Source organism: Talpa europaea, assembly GCF_964194135.1.
Source record: "Talpa europaea genome assembly, chromosome: 7".
In the NCBI taxonomy this organism is placed as follows: Eukaryota; Metazoa; Chordata; class Mammalia; order Eulipotyphla; family Talpidae; genus Talpa; species Talpa europaea.
Window position 1 is genome coordinate 40,229,342 of NC_140074.1, and position 19,011 is coordinate 40,248,352.

Sequence of the window (19,011 nt, forward strand, 5' to 3'; positions counted from 1 at the left end):
AAAAGTCCCATTTCCTGAAGTGGCACTATTGTAGCTATATTAGTGTCAGAAAACTTATTTTGAGGGGAGGGTTAATGTAGGGAAAAGAACTAGGCCATTTCATGGAAATGAATTTTCAGAAGCAATTAGAATTGCCATTTTCCTTGAAAACTTATTTCATTTGTTAATTCTGCTTTTTTTTCAATCAATGAAGGGAAGTAAAATAGACCTTTGTTTTTACCTTTCAGATTTCTTTAAAAAAATTGATGTGCAAAATAAGTCTAATGAGAGATTGCATAAATTGCTTTTGAGTGATACTCCTTTTTTCTCACAGTAGCACTTCCTTCTGTTAACACTGTAATTTATAAAATATTTTCAGCATCAGCATATTGACATGGATGTTCTCATTATAATTTGCTCTTTTGGCCTTCTTGGAAATTGAAGTCCTTACCCATCTTCTTTTTGGAATTACCCTGATTATATTACCAAAACCGCACGATCTGACAATAGAATGTTTAAAGCAGGGATAGCACTCCTAAGATATGATGTAAGAATTAGTGATAGCAAAGACATTATATCTGTATGAAGTAGGAATGTGTTTTGATATACCTTAGATTTATTTTAACTTTCAAAACAAAAATATTTACTGGATATATAAAGTTTTCTTCTATGGCTAAGATTCCAAAGTTCAGTGGAATCTTCCACTGATTATTGTTTTTTCCTTTAATGACCTGAAAACTATCTTGTTAAATGAAATGATCTTTAAACACTTTTGTATTTATCAAAGTTTTGATTTTATATTTCAACATGCTTAATTCATAACCTTAGTAACCTGTGGTCTTCTGCCGTAAGGGAGATGCTGAAATTAATTGCCAAAACAGGGTTAATTGTAAAAATAGGTGTGAGTGAGGTAAGATTGCCATCTCCTTTGCCTCAGGCTGTATGGTTCCTAGAACCAGAATTTAGCTTTCATTGCTCATATGTCTGGAATTCACTTTTTCTCATGTGCCAAAATACGGTAAAACAAGGTGCACAGTTTTCTGTTTTTCTGTAACTGTTTTAAAGTGAAAGTACTATTGATTCTCATTTTTACTCATTCATTTCTTAATATATGGAAATCAAGTTTAATTTTGTAGTAGTGGCTGTTAGTCATGTGAACTCTGTACAACATCTCCATTTATACTGCTTCACACATCACTCACAGGGCAAGTTCCCACAAAGACCTGTTTTGTTCTATTGTAGATCCACCCTAAAGAAACCAGTTTTCAAACTATGCAGGGCTTTGTAAATCAAGATGAACTGGTCAGAAATTGGATACAGAGACATAAAAAACCAAATAATTCTTCCTAGTTAACAGAGTGTGTTATATATAATAAAATTGCAGATAAAGAACTGTTCTGCATTCTAAGAATATTCTAATTAGAAAGTTTATATCACATTCATATTGTAATCATCAAGTCGTTCCCTCTTTTGTTGTTAGGAAAATATAAGTGAGGCTTTTCTATGATATTCTAGGCAACAGAGGGCAGTGAGAACAAGTGGTGAGTTGTGAGCTTTAGTTCTGAGTTTTTCTTAGAATACTGAACATGAGAACTAAGTACCAAGGTTGAGAAGAGTAGTTTAGTATGTAGAACAGATTTCCTTTATTCTGGCCATAGTAAGAGAATATAGTGGTACACAGGACTTATTTTCCCAGGGACTCTCCATCTAGGTCAGGAAGCAAAGAATACTCATATACAATTCACAAGTAGCTGAATGTTTTACACCACAGTTAAACTCAAGTGTAATGTAGTCAGTTTAATTTATGGGTTTTGGAAATACCTTTGAAATATTTTCTCTTTGAATAAATATTTTGTGAAATTATTTTACCTTCTTGTTTAGAACTTTAAAGAATATCAAGTTCTGTTCAAAAGTTTTTTCTTCTTTCAAATGATCTCTAAACATTGTGCTTTTAAATTCAGTATCACATAACCTTCTAAAGAATCTGCATCTTTTGTGATGCTTTTCTTTCTCCCCTTTAGAAATTAAAAAAAGGAAGCAAAGAAAAATTAGAATGTCCTCTACCCATTATGCCTATTAAAGTTATTAATATTTTTTTAAAAACTTCTGTTTCTCATGTGCCTTTTTCCATTTGTCTTTCTCTTTTTAAGAAAATGAATGCAAAACTTCATGATGGAGTATGTCAGCACTGCAAAGAAGTTCTTGAATGGCGTGTGAAATATAGCAAATACAAACCATTATCACAGCCTAAAAAATGGTAAGTTTATTTACTCAATTACCTTTCACCAGTAATATATGATTTATAGTTTATTATTTCATTCCCCATTTTGCAAAATTGTGTCCAGACAAACATTGAGATAAAGAAAAAAATTCTGTTCTTCCAAGTAAAATTTCATTTGACATGCTGAATCATGGTTTGAGAAGGCAAATAGATTGAAAAACTAGATCCATCATTCCCTACCCCATTCTGCCATGAACAAATAATGTACCATTTTTATAGAGATTAGGGTTAGGGCAGAGGAGACAAAGTTTGTTTTGCAAAATTTTGTCTTCCACTCATGAGGTGACTATATTCATTCTGGATTATCTCTTCCAAAGGGGTCTTAAAGAGATATGACCTCAATTCAACGCGTGAAGTCTACTGAAATGGCTTTCATTGAATAGAATACATAAATCGTTAGATTGATAATTTATAATTTCATTTCTATGAAGATTTGAGTCCAAAAGGAAAGATGCTTGATTTTGTTCTTCATCTCTGTCCCTCACCCTTCTTTTGTAATTCTGGGATTCTCTTTCACCTGCTTGATATACAGCCTGTTGCTGTGCCATTATATCCTTTAGGTTAACTGAGAAAGGTCCATATTGGAGATCATTGCTTCCTAGAAGAGAAAAATGATTATTTTATCGATGAGTATAAAAATTAGCATTCTTATATGTGATAGTATTTTTTACATTGAGTTTTTATTTGGTATCCTATATTATAGCTATTTAGAAAACATTTATTCATTGATGCTTTGATTTTCTTCTAGCTGTTTAGTTGTGACATCTTCCATAAATATGTTCTCCCTTTATTGGAGGAAATTTTACTTAAAATTTGGAACATCAACCTAAATACTAAATATGAAGTATAATTCTTGCCATTACTTTATTGAAAAATTATATCAGCCTTTTTATGAATTGGTAACCCCAGCTATGGGATAATTTGTTTATTTGAGATATCCAGGGCTAGATTTCCATGACTGAATTAACTGTACTTTCTGTCATAGAAATTAGATGCTGGTTATTCTATAAACTTTATAGTTTTAGCTAATATTCCTAATATAAGATTGGTAGTTTTGTGAATATTTTCAACACATCTTTCTATAAAGGTATTTTGAGATTTCATCACCAATCTCCATTTTTCTTTTGATAACACTGTTTCCTAAAAAATTTCAAATTATCTTAATAAATATCTAAATAGTTATAGAGTTTTACTATTAGTCTTATAGCAGATTTTAAAATTCTTTTAAAAGATTTCCTGCCTTAACCGTTACTTGCATTTTAATCTCTAAATCTCTTAGCTAATATACGCCACATCTTATGTTTATCTTCATTATGAATGTGCCCCTCTATAAAGATTATATCAATTATTATCCTTTGGAATGCTATGATTATATCAGTTATAATTTTTTTGGATGTTATGATTTGGTGTATAATTTCTGAACTTACTTTAGACAATTCCTTGATTTTCCCTCTTTGTATATTGCTTATGGTCTTTTTTAAAAATTTAATTTTGTGTATTTTTTACATCATTTTTCATTTTTGCACAATGTATGCCTTTTCATCTTGGTTATATTCCCTGTACAATTCCTCTCCCCCACCCCTTATTTTGATCCTAATCTCTCCCCCTTCCCTCCACCCCACCTTAGTGTGTCTCTGGTTTACAGTTGCTTGTTGATTTTGATATTTACTTTATTATAATTAGTCTTTTTCCTGGTCCCTTATTTAGGTTTTCTAAATTCGTGCTATGAGTGAGACCATCTGGTATTTTTCTTTTTCTTTCTGGCTTATTTCACTGAGCATGATCCCTTCCAGAGCCATCCATGTTGCTGCAAAATTGCATGAGTTTTTGATTGCTGAGTAATACTCCCTTGTGCATATGTACCACATCTTCTTGATTCAGTCATCTATTTTTGGGCATCTGGGTTGTTTCCATAGCTTAGCTATTGTAAACAGTGCTGCTATAAACATAGGGGTGCAGGTGCCCTTTTGAATTAAGGATTCTGTGTCCTTTGGGTAAATACCTAGGAGTAGAATTGCTGGATCATATGGAAGCTCCATCTTTAGCAGGTTGAGGAATTTCCGCACAGCTTTCCATAGTGGTTGGACCATTTTGCACTCCCACCAGCAGTGCAGGAGAGTTCCTTTTTCTCTACATCCTTGCCAACATTTGTTGTTGCTAGTTTTTTTAATATGTGCCATTCTCACTGGTGTAAGATGGTATCTCATTGTAGTTTTGATTTGCAGTTCCCTGATTACAACTGATGCTGAACATTTTTTTATATGCCTGTTGGCCATTTGCATTTCCTTTTTGGAGAAGTTCCTTTTTAGCTCTTTTGCCCATTTTTTGACTGGTTTATTTACTTTGTTTTTGTTGAGTCTCATCAGCTCTTTGTAGATTTTTGTGATCAGTCCTTTATCATTAGTGTTGTGTGCTAAAATTTTCTCCCAATCGGTGGGGTGTCTCTTTATTTTGGTTACTGTCTCTTTTGCTGTGCAGAAGCTCTTTAATTTTATGTAGTCCCAGCTGTTCATCTTTGTTTTCGCTATCATTGCTTTGGGTGATGAGTCTTTAATGATGTTGCTGAGGTGTATGTCATGTAGTGTTTCGCCTATATTTCCTTCTATGTATTTAATGGTTTCAGGTCTTATGTCTAGTTCTTTAGTCCATTTTGAGTTGGTTTTTGTGCATGGTGTGTGGTAGTAGTCAAGCTTCGTTTTCTTGCATGTAGCAACCCAGTTTTCCCAGCACCATTTATTGAACAAATTTTCTTTGCTTATGGTCTTAATATAATTATGGTTCTACAAGAATTTGTGTACTTTAAATCCTAGGAGAACAAATATTTTCTTCAGAAGAAAGAAAGCACTTTTGTTTAATCAGAAGTAAGAGGAAACAGTGTTAATAATACATCTTATATTTAGTTCCAGAAAACTTAAAACACAGCAACCTTTAAGAATGTGGACATAAGGAACCGAAGATCAGCAAGTCTGTCCTGTTTTGTATAAGTCACTGAAGTCCTTGGGGTCAGGGAGGTCATTGTCAATTTACCACTAACTACCTTGGGGCATAGTATAGTGACCCAGAGGCTTTAGAGAGCTCAGTTGGGTCAGGGAGATAAGAGCTAAAGTAGACCTCAGGAATTGCTGTTCTACATCTCCCTGAATTATATGGGGTTCACCATAAGATATCTTCATGTGTAAAAAATGTTCATAATGAATGCAAAATGAAAGAAATATAATACTGTACAAATAATGAATATTGAAGGAAGGTCTTTAGGAATAAAGTAGCTCAAGTTAATATGAAACAAATGACAACTCATGTGAGATTAAGAAACTACTAGTCAAAACAAATGTTTGAACATTTTACTTATGAGGTGAGTTCCTTGGCCTAACGCATCATGAATTTCAGATTATCCTGAACATGTGTCCTATTAGTCATTTTGGAAAGCCCAGCTTTCAAACTCTAATCCAGTACTAAGAGTGTTGTAGACAGTATAACTCACCAAGATCCACATTGTTTTTTCTGCATATGAAGTCCAAACATTGTAAGGGATCTAAACCCATTAAGGAAAGATGCTGATGGTAGCATAGGTTAGTTTGACATATTAAATATTTTGTTTAAGCTAGTTGATTATGAATTAAATTTGTCCCTTACTAGGACTTTTTATAAGAAGTTTGCTTTGACACCAAATGTTACTTTTAAAGATTTATTTATTTATTTATTTATTTATTTATTTATTTATTTATTTATACAAGCACTGGGTACAGTCAGAAGCACGGGAGGGTGAGAGAATTCACCAGAGCCAGAGCAGAGAGCAGAACAGGCAGAGTGACGAAGTACACTGCTGAGGGGAGCAGCGGGCGGCAGGAGAGGTCTGCACGCCATGTGGGACCCTCACCCCGTGGCCAGGGATCGAACTGATGCTGCAGAGGCTGCGGGCAGCTTTGCAACCCAGTGCTCAACCGCTGCACCACCGGGGAGGCCCTTAAAGATTCATTCTAATGCCCTGATTAATGTCCTGGGTAAAAATGTTGAATATTGTATCATTTGCCTATCTGTCTTTCGCCACAAATAATGTAGGATGAAAAAGGGCTATTTATTAAGTAACTTTTTTTATATTATAATTTTTTAAAGTTTTTTACATCATTGTTCATTTTTAAACAGTATTTGCTTCCCCTCACCCCCTCAAGTATAGTCCCCATAGCATTTCCTTCACCAGTGCACCCATGCATCATCACTACAGTACCCTGTGCTCCTCCCTCCCACCCTCTGATATATACAATGGAATATTATTCAGCAATCAGAAAAGATAAACTCATGCCATTCACAGCAATGTGCATGGAGCTAGAAGGAAGTATGCTCAGTGAAATAAGCCAGAAGGAAAAAGAAAAATATCGGATGGTTTCACTTATAGCAGGACTACAGGGGAACCAAATAAGACATCAGTGTAAAAAAAATACTAACAATACAAAACACAACAAAGCAAAAACAGATTATTTTAAATCAGAGGAACAATTTTTTTTTAAATGAAGTAATAATGTAGACTATTGGGGAAATTGAAGCCTTTTCTTTCTTTCCTTTGACTTGTAAATGAATGATAAACCCTTAGCAAATTTCTATGGCCTCTGGGATCTAATACTAAACATTAGATCCAAGAAAAAGAATCGACTTCTAAACTCTTCAGACTTACCTGTTTCATCCATGGGATGCAAAAAGCATATTGTGTTCGCACATGACAGAAAAGACAATTTTTCTCCTTTTCCTATTAGTGAGATGACATTGCTGTAGGATTTTCACAAGCTTGTTTTTGACAGCTACTTTATTTGCATGTACTAGAAACATGTGGGGTTAAAGGACTGTCCCCTTCCTCTAGAAATGCAAGACAAGAAATGAAATGGGTTCTTTATTCTGGTCTCAGAGGATTAAATGTCTTCACCCAAGATCAGACAGTAAAGCAGTTGGAGTTAAGATTCAAATGCAAATTGATCTCATGTTTTCATACTTTCCCACAGTGATTTCTCAGTGTTGTGCTATTCATTCAAAGATTCCTTTTCCCTTCTTCACCTGAGCTTAATAATATATTAATTTTTACATAAGTCCCCTGTCTTGTTTATGGAAGTTCTCTATTGCTGAGACGAGTACCACATAAAATAGCCCTGCTTATTATTCTTTATTTTATCTGAACAAGTACCTTACTTCCAAGTTCTGAAATGCCTAGTTTGTTACCTGAAAACTTGTATCTTATGTTCAGGTAAGCAAACAACCTTTTTCTATGAATTTGCAACATGGTAGGCAAATATCCCCATTGGTGTTAAAATCTCTAGTCTGCTTCTTATCTCTTCCTAGCTATTAAAAAAATCATTGGCCGGGCCTCCCCGGTGGCGCAGCGGTTGAGCGCTGGGTTGCGAAACTGCGCGCGGCCTCTGCGGCGCCGGTTCGATCCCCGGCTGCTTCCCGGCCACCAGAGGAGGGTCCCACATGGCGCGCAGACCTCTCCTGCCGCCCGCTGCTCCCCTCAGCAGTGTACTTCGGTCCTTCTGCCTGCTCTGCTCCCCGCTCTGGCTCTGGTGAATTCTCTCACCCTCCCACGCTTCTGACTGTACCCAGTGCATGTATAAACAAAAACAAACAAACAAACCAGCAAACAAATAAATAAAGCATGCCTCTATAAAAAAAAAAAAAAAAAAATCATTGGCCTCCCCGGTGGCGCAGCGGTTGAGCGCTGGGTTGCAAAGCTGCCCGCAGCCTCTGCGGCACTGGTTCAATCCCTGCTGCTCCCCGGCCACGGAGGAGGGTTCCGCATGATGCGCAGACCTCTCCTGCCGCCCGCTGCTCCCCTCAGCAATGTTATTTCGTCAGTCTGCCTGTTCTATTTCCTGCTCTGGCTCTGGTGAATTCTCTCACCCTCCCGCGCTTCTGACTGTACCCAGTGCTTGTATAAATAAATAAAAAAAACTTAAAAAAAAAAAAAAAAGACTCAGAATCACTTAAAAAAAAAATCACCAATAATGCAGTTTTAATATTCCCATAGTAGTAGAGAAGGGAGAAGCTGGTTAGAACAGCAACAAGGTTTCTAGCAGCAGGAGGCTTAAGTGGGGGTGGGGATAGAGATGGGGCATGTTTTACACTGAGGGCGAAAACAGAAGTAGTGCTATTTGTTCACTCATTTCAGTTTCTCTTTCTTTTCATTATATATTGGTGAACTATGAATGTTAATCGTTGTTGCCTATCACAGAGATTTTCTGTTTGCTTTGAATATACATTTGATGAAGAGAAAACAAGATATAGTCATTTGATTTTTAGTCTTAAAAAATGGGTTAATCAGGTGGGTTTGTTTTTTTTTTTCTTCTCTTACAAAATGAAAGTAAGAATTGTTACGGACAAAGTCCCTTCAGGTGTACCAGTGTGAGAATAAACTATATAGTTTGAGCTCTTTGGTTATACTTTTCAGTTTCAGAATGTCTCGCGATAGGTTGAGGCTCTGAATGTGATAGGAGAGTTGTGTCTCTATGTTTCATGATTATTAAGATGTCCTGGAGTGGAGTTTCAGCCATAAGTTGTTCTTCACGTCGTATTATAGTATATTTTGACTCTCTACTCTGATTTAATTCTTATCTGTACCATGGTCCTTACTATTTAAAGATAATACCGATGTTTTCATTTTTGTCAGTAGTTCCCTTGGACATGAAGCCTACTTTTTGACCTTAATATTGACTGATACAGCATGCTTTGATTTAAAATTATTTACAGTTTTTAATAATTTATATTTTCTCCTAAACTACTCTTGGTTAGAGGTGAATATTTTGTACTCTTTTAAGAATTATTCTTTTTTTTTAAACATTTTTTTTTTTAAAAAGAGGCACGTATTTTATTTGTTTGTTTGTTTGTTTGTTTATACATGCACTGGGTACAGTCAGAAGCGTGGGAGGGTGAGAGAATTCACCAGAGCCAGAGCGGGGTGCAGAGCAGGCAGAAGGACCAAAGTACACTGCTGAGGGGAGCAGCGGGCGGCAGGAGAGGTCTGCGCGCCGTGTGGGACCCTCCTCCGGTGGCCGGGGAGCAGCCGGGGATCGAACCGGCGCCGCAGAGGCTGCAGGGAGCTTCACAACCCAGCGCTCAACCGGGGAGGCCCAAGAATTATTCTTGTCAGATCAACTGTGCTATAAGAAGATGTAGGACAATTTCTTTACTTATTTTGAAAAATGTAATGTAGGGTTGAAGTGAATTTTAACTTCTGTACTGAAAACTTTTTGGAATTTAAAGATATTGTTTCTTAAAAACATTTTCTAAATAGTGTATGTTATAATCCCTTAGTATGCTTTCAGAATCTTTTATGTTAGCACAGATAACGTAGAGCTAATGCAGGAAACGTGGCTTTATGGAACTGTGTCAGTGTTGAGTTTCTATTACTTGTCTACCCAGGGTGGAGTATCATAGTTCACTGTTTAAGAAAGGACCTAATCATCACATGTGAGAGTATTACAAGGGCAGCTGAGTTATGATAAAGTTAAAGTATAATCATGTAACAGGAAATAAGGGCAGTGCCAGAAAATTTGTGGCAGAGTAAAACAAGATAAATACTACAAAAAATAAGATCAGTCCTTTTCTCCTCAGTATTTATTGCCTAGAGTTTCTCAAATGTTTAATTCTCAGGATATTTTACACTTTTAAAACTTACTGAGAACGCTACAGAGTTTGATTTGTTTGGGTTTATTAGTTACACTGTTGATATTTATTGTATTGGATTTGAAAACTGAGGCATTTTAAAAATAATTATTTAATTAATGATATTAATATATAAATAAATGATATAAATATAAACAACGTATATCATTAAGTCTAAATGTACTCTTTAGTACTGGTCATTTGAAAATATTAGTTTGCTGAGTTATAAATGTCTTTTAAATGTTGATATAAATAGATAATATCAAAAGTCATGTTACTGGGCCTCCCTGGTGTCCCTAGGGGTTAAGTCTCAGTGCTATCAGGCTGTCATTGCAGAGGCCTGACTTGGCTCCCTGACCAGGGAGCTAACCTCCATGGCCCAGCAGGCCTCTCCCGTCTTGCCTGCTGCTCCCCTCAGCAGTGTATTTCAGTAGGTCTGTCTGTTCTGCTCCCCACTCTTGTGAATCCTTTCACTCCTGAACCTCTGGACTTCTATGCATAAATAAATAAATCTTTTTTTTTAAAAAGTCATGTTACTATCACAATGATGCTATCAAAAAGTCTGTGGCCTTCTTATTTTTGTTACTTAACTATGACAATTATAAATACAATGATTACTAGTACAATTTACAGTGTAGGGAAGGAAAAATAATTTTCTCTTTACTCTTCTAGTTTCTTGGCTGAGTTACTCCTCTGCTCACCCTGTAATAAGACAAATTAATTAACAGGAGAAAAATAAACAAATTTATAACATGATTACCTCCTTTATACATGGGAGATACCCAGGAAAACAATCCCTAAAAGATGTTTGGTTTGAGGGCAGTTATGGGAGGTTATGAGCTAAAACATAATAAACCAGTGTATGGTTGTTAGTCGCATTTAAGTCTGTGCTTTCTCCATTGATAAGGAAGTTGTAGATTTAGTTATTTCCCTCTTCCCAGTACAGATGGGCAGACAGACACCCTTAGAAATATAGATTTTCCTTATAACTATAAATATTTCTTTTATGGGTTTGCTGTCTCTTTTAAAAAAAAAGCAAAACAGCTCAAGGTAATCCTTATGCAAAGAGGTGTATTTTGGGGGTGGCATATTCTGCTACCTCTCATGTGCCATTGTCTTTGTTCTTGTTAAGCTGCCAGCACTTTTAATACCCATTATAAAGAGTTAGACTCAGAGCTTAAGGTGACTTTCAAAGATTCTATGGCAAGGACATGTCAAAGCTAGAATGTAGTTCTCCCGTTTCCCAAATCATTGTACTATTTCCAAAATAATATTTTCTAGTATTTATCATAGTGATCTATTAAAAACTTCAAATTTTGTCTCTGATTTTCATCCTTAACTATGTAGTGAACATTTATTAGCTCTCTTTCCTTTAGTCTTTTTCATTGTAAAAAAAAAAAAAAAAGGCCAAAAGGTGACATTATAGTAAAGTTTACTACTGAATCTTTTGTCAGTAAACATAGCGTATAGGAGTGAACTATGTTTTAATTGGCCACAATTTCCATTTAAATGATTGGTTTTGTATGTATGGTTAAGATTTATTGTTTCTGGGAATGACATTCCTTGGAGAAGTGAAAAGAGACAAAAATTATTATTTTAATATTTCTGAAGTTCTGTTGGTAATGGATTAAAAAATACTCATAAGTAAATTGGGTAAAATTTATATTTAGATGATTTTAAACTTTTTCACTCATGCATTTTATCAGAAAAAGTACTCAGTAGTGATTTAAAAATTTGTATCTATTTTAAAAGATATTTCAAGATTCTTAGGGGTTTCATGACAATTGAAGTGAATATCTCTTATCATCAAAATATCTAAATCCTTCTCATGCTTAAGATCAAGATTCTTTAATGAAACAAATATAGTATTGAGGTGAAAAAAAATGCAGAAATTCTATTACATTTAAAACCTTTCACTCTACTCCCTGTGAAGCCATAAAACCTGGATTAAGTGTTTGAAAGAGAAAGAATACAAAGTTTCTACTTTTGTGAGAGAGAAACTAAAATGTTGTAAATTTACATTTTAACAAACATTTCACATATATAAAAAGGAAACATTTAAAAAATGTTATATGTACATCTAGTATTTTATTTTCTTATGAGAAATACATTTATAGTCATGGGGCAACTATCTTTTTTCTTTTTTTAAAGATTTATTTATTTATTTATACAAGCACTGGGTACAGTCAGAAGTGAGGGAGGGTGAGAGAATTCACCAGAGCCAGAGCTGGGAGCAGAACAGGCAGACTGACAAAGTATGCTGCTGAGGGGAGCAGCGGGCTGCAGGAGAGGTCTGTGCGCCATGTGGGACCTTCGCCCTTGGCCAGGGATTGAACTGGCACTGCAGAGGCTGCGGGCAGCTTCGCAGCCCAGCCACCAGGGGACCACGGGGCAACTATCTTAACAAAACCTGATTTTCAGAATAAATTTAAATTTGAAAAGGGCATAATTCTTTTTGCCATAGAATTCCCCTTTTCCAAATTCTTTCCAAATTGGTCAATACTATCTCAACCAGCAATAGGAACTATGATCCCCCCCCCACCCCAACAAAAGCAGTGTTTGATCTGGAAGGAGTCCTCAGATGATTGTGTGCTTGAGAATTTCTCTAAGAGTTTGTTTTTTCTGACTATGTAAATAATGGGTGAATCTCAAATCTACATTTTAAAAAGTTGTGCAGGTGTTTGAGCCAGTTTGAAGAGTAACTGTTTAGAAGACTAGATGGGCCAGAGGCTGTAGAACCTGGGATATTTTGATTTGAGAGCCCTAAAGTTTTCCCTTTTTTTTCCCCCAAGATTTATTTATTTATGCATACAAGAGCTGGGGCACAGGTCAGAGATGCTGGGGAGTGAGAAGATTCACCAGACACAGAGTGGGGAACAGAACAGGCAGACTGACTGAAATAACACTGCTGAGGGGAGCAGTGGGCGAGACAGGAGAGGTCTGCTGTGCCATGTGGGTGGCCCCCTGGCTGGGGATCAAACTTGCTCAGAAGCTGCAGATTGCTTCATACTGCAATGCTTAACCCCTTGTGCCACCCTGGAGACCCCAGGTTTCCCATTTTAAAGCCTATTTCACGTGTAAATTTTAACATTAACAGTTTTATAAATATGATTTTGTCCCTGAACTAACAATTTGAATAACTTAAGGATTGGTTTACTCCAGAAATCCACAGAATGAACAAACATAGTCATAGAAATAAAAACACATTCTATTTTTGCTTAAAGCCTCAGATGAACCTGGCCAGGATACTTTCCTTAAAATTATTTAAAAGCTAAAACAAAAATTGAAGCCATAAAACACTGTTAAAATTTTCCTAATCCATTTGGATTATTAAACCATTATCTGTTCTTTATCTGTTAGGTGTGTGCACATGTTCTGATGGCATAAACTTTTATTGCAGAGCAATTAAGTAAAGCTTTTTTGAAAGATGAAACACAAACATACAAAGTAATTGAGCAAGCATTTAATAATTATTTTCACTTAGGTTGTATATCAAAGAATTTCTTTTCAATTCTTTTTTAAAAAATATTTGTTTTTTATTTATACAATAGCTGGAGTACAGCAGAGGCATGGGAGGGTGAGAGGATTCATCAGAGACAGAGCGGGGAGCAGAAAAGGCAGACAGACGAAAGCACTGCTGAGGGGAGCAGCGGGCGAGACAGGAGAGGTCTGCCGCGCCATGTGGGAATCGCCCTGGCTGGCCGGGAATCGAACCGGCGCTGCAGAGGGTGCGGGCAGCTTCACAGCATTGCGCTCAGCCCACTGTGCCCAACCTGCTGCACCGCCGGGGAGGCCCTGAATTTCTTTTTAATTCTAATTGATTTTTCCCAACTATGTCTCGTGAGTGTATAATTTATATGCAGTGAAAATCACTCTTGGTAGTATGTACTTTTAACAAAATATGGTTGTGAGACCAACAGTGCAATCAACATATAGAACAGTTTCATTCCTCCAAAACCTTCATGCCATTTTGTAGTCATTCCTCTCCCCACTCCCAATCCCTGGCAAACATTCATGTTTTCTTTCCCTATATTTTTACCTTTATGTAATATGTGTGGCATCATACTGGGTAGTCTTGCTCTAGAGGGGGTATTGCCCTCTGACCACTGCATTCAAGGGGTTTCTGTGTGCCTGGCCCCAGGAGGCCACCTCCATGTTTTTATGCCAGTACCTTATCTATATCATTGTAACATAATTTGAAATTAGGGAGCACCATGCCTCCAGTTTTGTTCTTCAGATTTGTCTGTCTGTTCAGGGTCTTTTATAGTTTCAAACAAGTTTTGTGAAAAAAGTCATTGGGGTTTTGATAGGGATTACATATTACATTGATCCTGTAGATTGTTTTAGATAGTATGGACATAGAGAATTTAATGTTCACCTATGTTGTGTGGTCCATTTTATATTGCTGAGTAGTATTCTATTGTAAGGATGTGCCACAGATAGATCATCCATTCACCTGTTGATAGACATTTAGATTTTGCTATTCTTTGATGATTACAAATTATACTTCCATAAACATTCATGTACAAGGTTTTATGTGAACATATGTTTTCGTTTCTCTTGAGCAAATATTTAGCAGTGAGATTGCTGGATTGTATGTTAAAAATATGTTTATAAGAAACTGTCAAACTGATTTTCAAAGTGTGTGAGCGTTCCAGATGTTCTTCATCCTTATCAACAATTAGGATTGTCAGGTGGTTATTTCTTTTAGTTTTATTTTGTTCTTTTTTTTTTAGCCTTAAGTAAGTAACTGAATGAATCTCATTGTGATTTTAGTTTGCAATTTTCTGGTGACCAGTGATACTAAGCATCTTTTCATGTGCTCTTTTTGTATTTTTTTTTAATCTTCTTTGGTGAAGTTTCTGTTCTTTAGCTCATATTTTTTAATTGGTTTGTTTACTTATTGTTGAGTTTTGTAAGTTCTTTAGTGGGTACAAATAATGTCTCTGATACATGTTTTAGAAATATTTTCCACCAGCATCTGACTTGTTTGTTTTTAATTTTCTTTATTTGTTTTTCAAAGTAAAGAGATACTTTATTTTAGTAAAGATCTGTCTAATTGGTCAGTCCCCAAATGTTTGTAGCAAGCCTTCCCAAAATTCTCACTTTAGCATGTGGATTATTTCGAACTGAAATCAGTCTAGGCTCTGCAGCTCACAAGAAATTGTACTCCCTTAACTACTTTAGAAGAATGAAAATTGAAGGTATACTTAGAATTAGCGATTTTATGAGAAATAACCATTTTATAGGGAAAACTATCTACATGGCAGGGCAAATATGTAATTACAAAACATCTGGTATTTGTCATACGAATCACCCTTTCCTTATCATGTGAGTCCATCTCTTCTGTCCTCAAGTCCCAAGTCCCTACCCCAATCCTTAGCTCAAGATCTATACTCCCCGCAACCCACCCATTTCCTCATTGTCTTTGGTATCCAGATCTATGTAGATTCTTCTCTTCTTGTGTATGTAGTTAAATTTCTTTTTTTTCTCCTCCTCATAATTTTTTGTCTCCTACTAGTTTCCTGTTACAACTAAATTCATTGTTAGTTTGATTGCTTGACTGCAATCACCAGGAAGAACCCAACAGGATAGGGGAAGATTTCCTTACTTCCCTGACATTGGTTTTATTGTTGCAGCTAAAAAATCTTTGCCTAGCCTAGAGTCATAGATATTTTACAATTATTGGCTTTATATTTGGGTTTATGATTCATTTATTGTTTATTTTATGGATAGCCCTTGTTCAGCATCATTTGTTGAAAAGACTATCGTTTTTCTGTTGAACTGCCTTTGTGCTTTTGAAAGTCAGTTTTATAGGTATGCCTCTACTCTTCAGCTCTGTTTTGACTCTTGGACCTGTGTGTCTAGCCATTCACCAAGGCCACACTGCTTGACCATTGCAGTTATATGATAAATCTTGAGATCCCATCATACGAATCTCACAGCCTTGTTTTTCTTTTTCATCATTGTTTTGATTTTTATAAATTCTTTGCTTTTTCTAATTATTTAGAATCAGCTTGTCAGTTTCTACAAAAGAAAGTCAGTGGTCATTATTAGAATATAAAAATAGTTTATTTTTATTTAGTGACCCTATACATTGTTAAGTTAATAAACTCACTTTTTTGCTTATAAAATATCTACCCAGTTTTCCCCAAAAACCATCAAGGTCATCAAAAACAAGAAAGTTTCACAATCTGCCACAAGCCAACAATAAAGTATAGAGACAGGACAACTAAGAGAATATATCTTAAAAGTTTTTATCACAAGAAAAAATACTGTGTGTTAACGAAACTTAGCATGGTAGTCATTTTACAATATATGCATATATCAAATTATTATACAATGCAATGTTTCATGCCCATTATATTTTAAAAAAGAAAGAGACAGAGACAGGACAACTAAATGTATTATGGTATCCTGGATGGGATTCTTTTTTACCAGTTGATGTGGAATTCATTGATTTATTTTCTGTTTCTGCATCTAACAGCAAAGTTACCAATCAGTAGCCACTGGCAATTGGTAGCTGTTGAGTTTTTGAAATGTAGCCAGTCCAGTTTATGATTGTTTGTTGTAGCAGCAGCAGTTACTGGACAGGCAGGTGCAGACAGGTTCAGGGCACACACACAGCATGTGCTCTAGAGGGGGTATGGCCCTTTGACCACTGCCTTCAGGGGGTTTCTGTGTGCCTGGCCTCAGGAGGCCACCTCCATGGATTACTGTGTGCCTTGCCCAGGAGGCCACCTCCATGTTTTTATGCCAGTACCTTATCTATGGCATTGTAACATAATTTGAAATTAGGGAGCACCATGTCTCCAGTTTTGTTCTTAAGATTTGTCTGTGTGTTCAGGGTCTTTTATAGTTTCAAACAAGTTTTGTGAAAAAAGTCATTGGGGTTTTGATAGGGATTACATATTACATTGATCCTGTAGATTGTTTTAGGTAGTATGGACATTTAAACAATATTGTACAGAACATTCCATCCCAAAACAATTGAATACACATTCTTCTCAAGTACACACAGAACATTCTCCAGGATAGATCAAATAAATGTTAGATCACAAAACAGGTCTTAATAAATTTTATAAGGCTTGGAATTATATTGGGCATCTTTGTTGAGCCAAATGGTATGAAACTAGAAATTAATTATTGGACAATAACTGGGACATTCACAAATATGTGGAGATTAAACAACATGCTACTGAACAGCCAGTGGGTCAATGAAGACATCAAAAGAGAAATTTAAAAAATACCTTGAAACAAATGAAGTTGGAAATACAACAAAGTTAGTCATGAAGTGCAGGGAAAGCATTTTTAATAGACAAGCTCATAACTAAATCCATACATCAAGAAACAAGTGAAATCTTAAATAAGCAACTTAGCTTTGTACCTCAAAGATAGAGTAAAAGAACAAAGTCTAAATTTAGTAGAAGGAAGGAAGGAACAAATAAAAGTGGAAAAAAATGAATTAAATCTAAAATGACCTATAAAAAAAGATCAGTGAAACTAAGAGCTGTTTTTTTGAAAAGGTAAAATTGACTAACCTTTTGCTAGACTTACCAAGAAGAAAAAGAGGACTCAAGTAAATAAAATCAGAAATGAAAGAGGATGTGATAACACAGATATTCTGATACCAAAGAAATACAAAGAAACATAAGAGACTACAATAAATAATCATGTGGCAACAAACTTAACAACTTAGAAGAAATGAATAAATTCCTAGAAAAATACAGCCTAACCTAACAAGCCTGAATTATGAGGAAGAAAAAAATATGAACACACTGATCTTAGTAAGGAGGTTCAATCAGTAATTAGAAACCTCCCAACAGACAAAAGTTGGGACCACATGACTTCACTGGTTAATTCTATCAAACAGTCAAAGAAGAAATAACAATCCTTCTCATACTCTTCCAAAAAAAAAAAAAAAAAACAGAAGAGGAGGGAACACTTCCAAACTCATTTCATAAGTTAATTTACCCTGATAACAAATCCAGAGACAGGATTTCACAAGAAAAAAAAAATGATAGACCAATATCCATGATAAACAGATTAAAATAAAACCCTCAATAAAATATTAGTAAACTGTATTCAACAATATTTTTAAAGAATCATATACCATGATCAAGTGGAAATTGTTCAACATCTGTAAATCAATCATTGTGATATACCACATTAACAAAACGAGGGAAAAATCTTATAACTATCTCAATAGATGCAGAAAAACATTCAACAAAATTCAACATCTATTTGTGATAAAAATGCTCAACACAGTGTGTATAGAGGGAACTTACCTCAACATCATAAAAACCATATAGGAGAATCCCACAGCTCACATCAGACTCAGTGGTGAAAAACTGAAAAACTTTTTCTGGAAGATCAAGAAGATGACTAGGAAGACCACTCTCACCCAACTTAGTATTGGAAGTCCTCACCAGAGTAATTAGGTAAGAAAAATGAATATAAGACAACCAAATAGGAAAGGAAGTAAAACTATTATTATTTGCAGAAGAGTCTTTTTAAAAAGTTTTAAATAAATTCCCACTACTATTATTTTGTAGCTGTAAATTTATTTAAAAATCTATATAATTAAAGTAACAAATATCTAACTGAGATTAAAATCTAGTTCTGATTTTTAGACTTTCTGCATACACCTTTAGCCACACCCCCTTATTTTAGCAAATAAATCTTAGGTAATTAGCAAAAACTAATATTTGATTTTCTTTTCCACTTTCAGTGTTAAATGTTTACAAAAGACAGTGAAAGATTCTTATCACATAATGTGTAGACCATGTGCATCTGAACTTGAAGTTTGTGCAAAATGTGGAAAGAAAGAAGACATTGTTATTCCGTGAGTATTTATTTTTAATGTTTGTGTTTTACTCTTTTAGTAATTAATATGCTTGTTTTCTTTAAAAAAAAACAAATTCTGTAGCTTTGAGAATCTTAAGTTGAAGTATATTACATTAATGTAGATTTTTTTCTTCCTAATAGAAAAATTTTAATTATTTGTGAAATTTTTCTTACGTATAGTAAGAGTTAAACTTACATATTTAGGAAATTAAAATACTTATCTGTGAGGTTCACATTCATTATTTATTACAAACAAATTT

General features: G+C 35.1%; 1 protein-coding gene across 1 annotated transcript in view; it reads left to right on the forward strand.

The window, feature by feature from the left end:
- The window catches only part of LOC311172967 (uncharacterized protein C9orf85), a gene marked incomplete at both ends in the record, with an annotated part of 42,161 nt that extends 23,408 nt beyond the window's left edge, over positions 1–18,753 (forward strand). Inside the window, 2 exons of the mRNA XM_084236602.1 lie at positions 2,130–2,236; positions 18,636–18,753. Of these exons, the coding sequence (XP_084092728.1) occupies positions 2,130–2,236; positions 18,636–18,753 (225 nt within the window). The remainder of the gene's footprint in view (positions 1–2,129; positions 2,237–18,635) is intronic.
- Between the last annotated feature and the right edge of the window lie 258 nt (positions 18,754–19,011).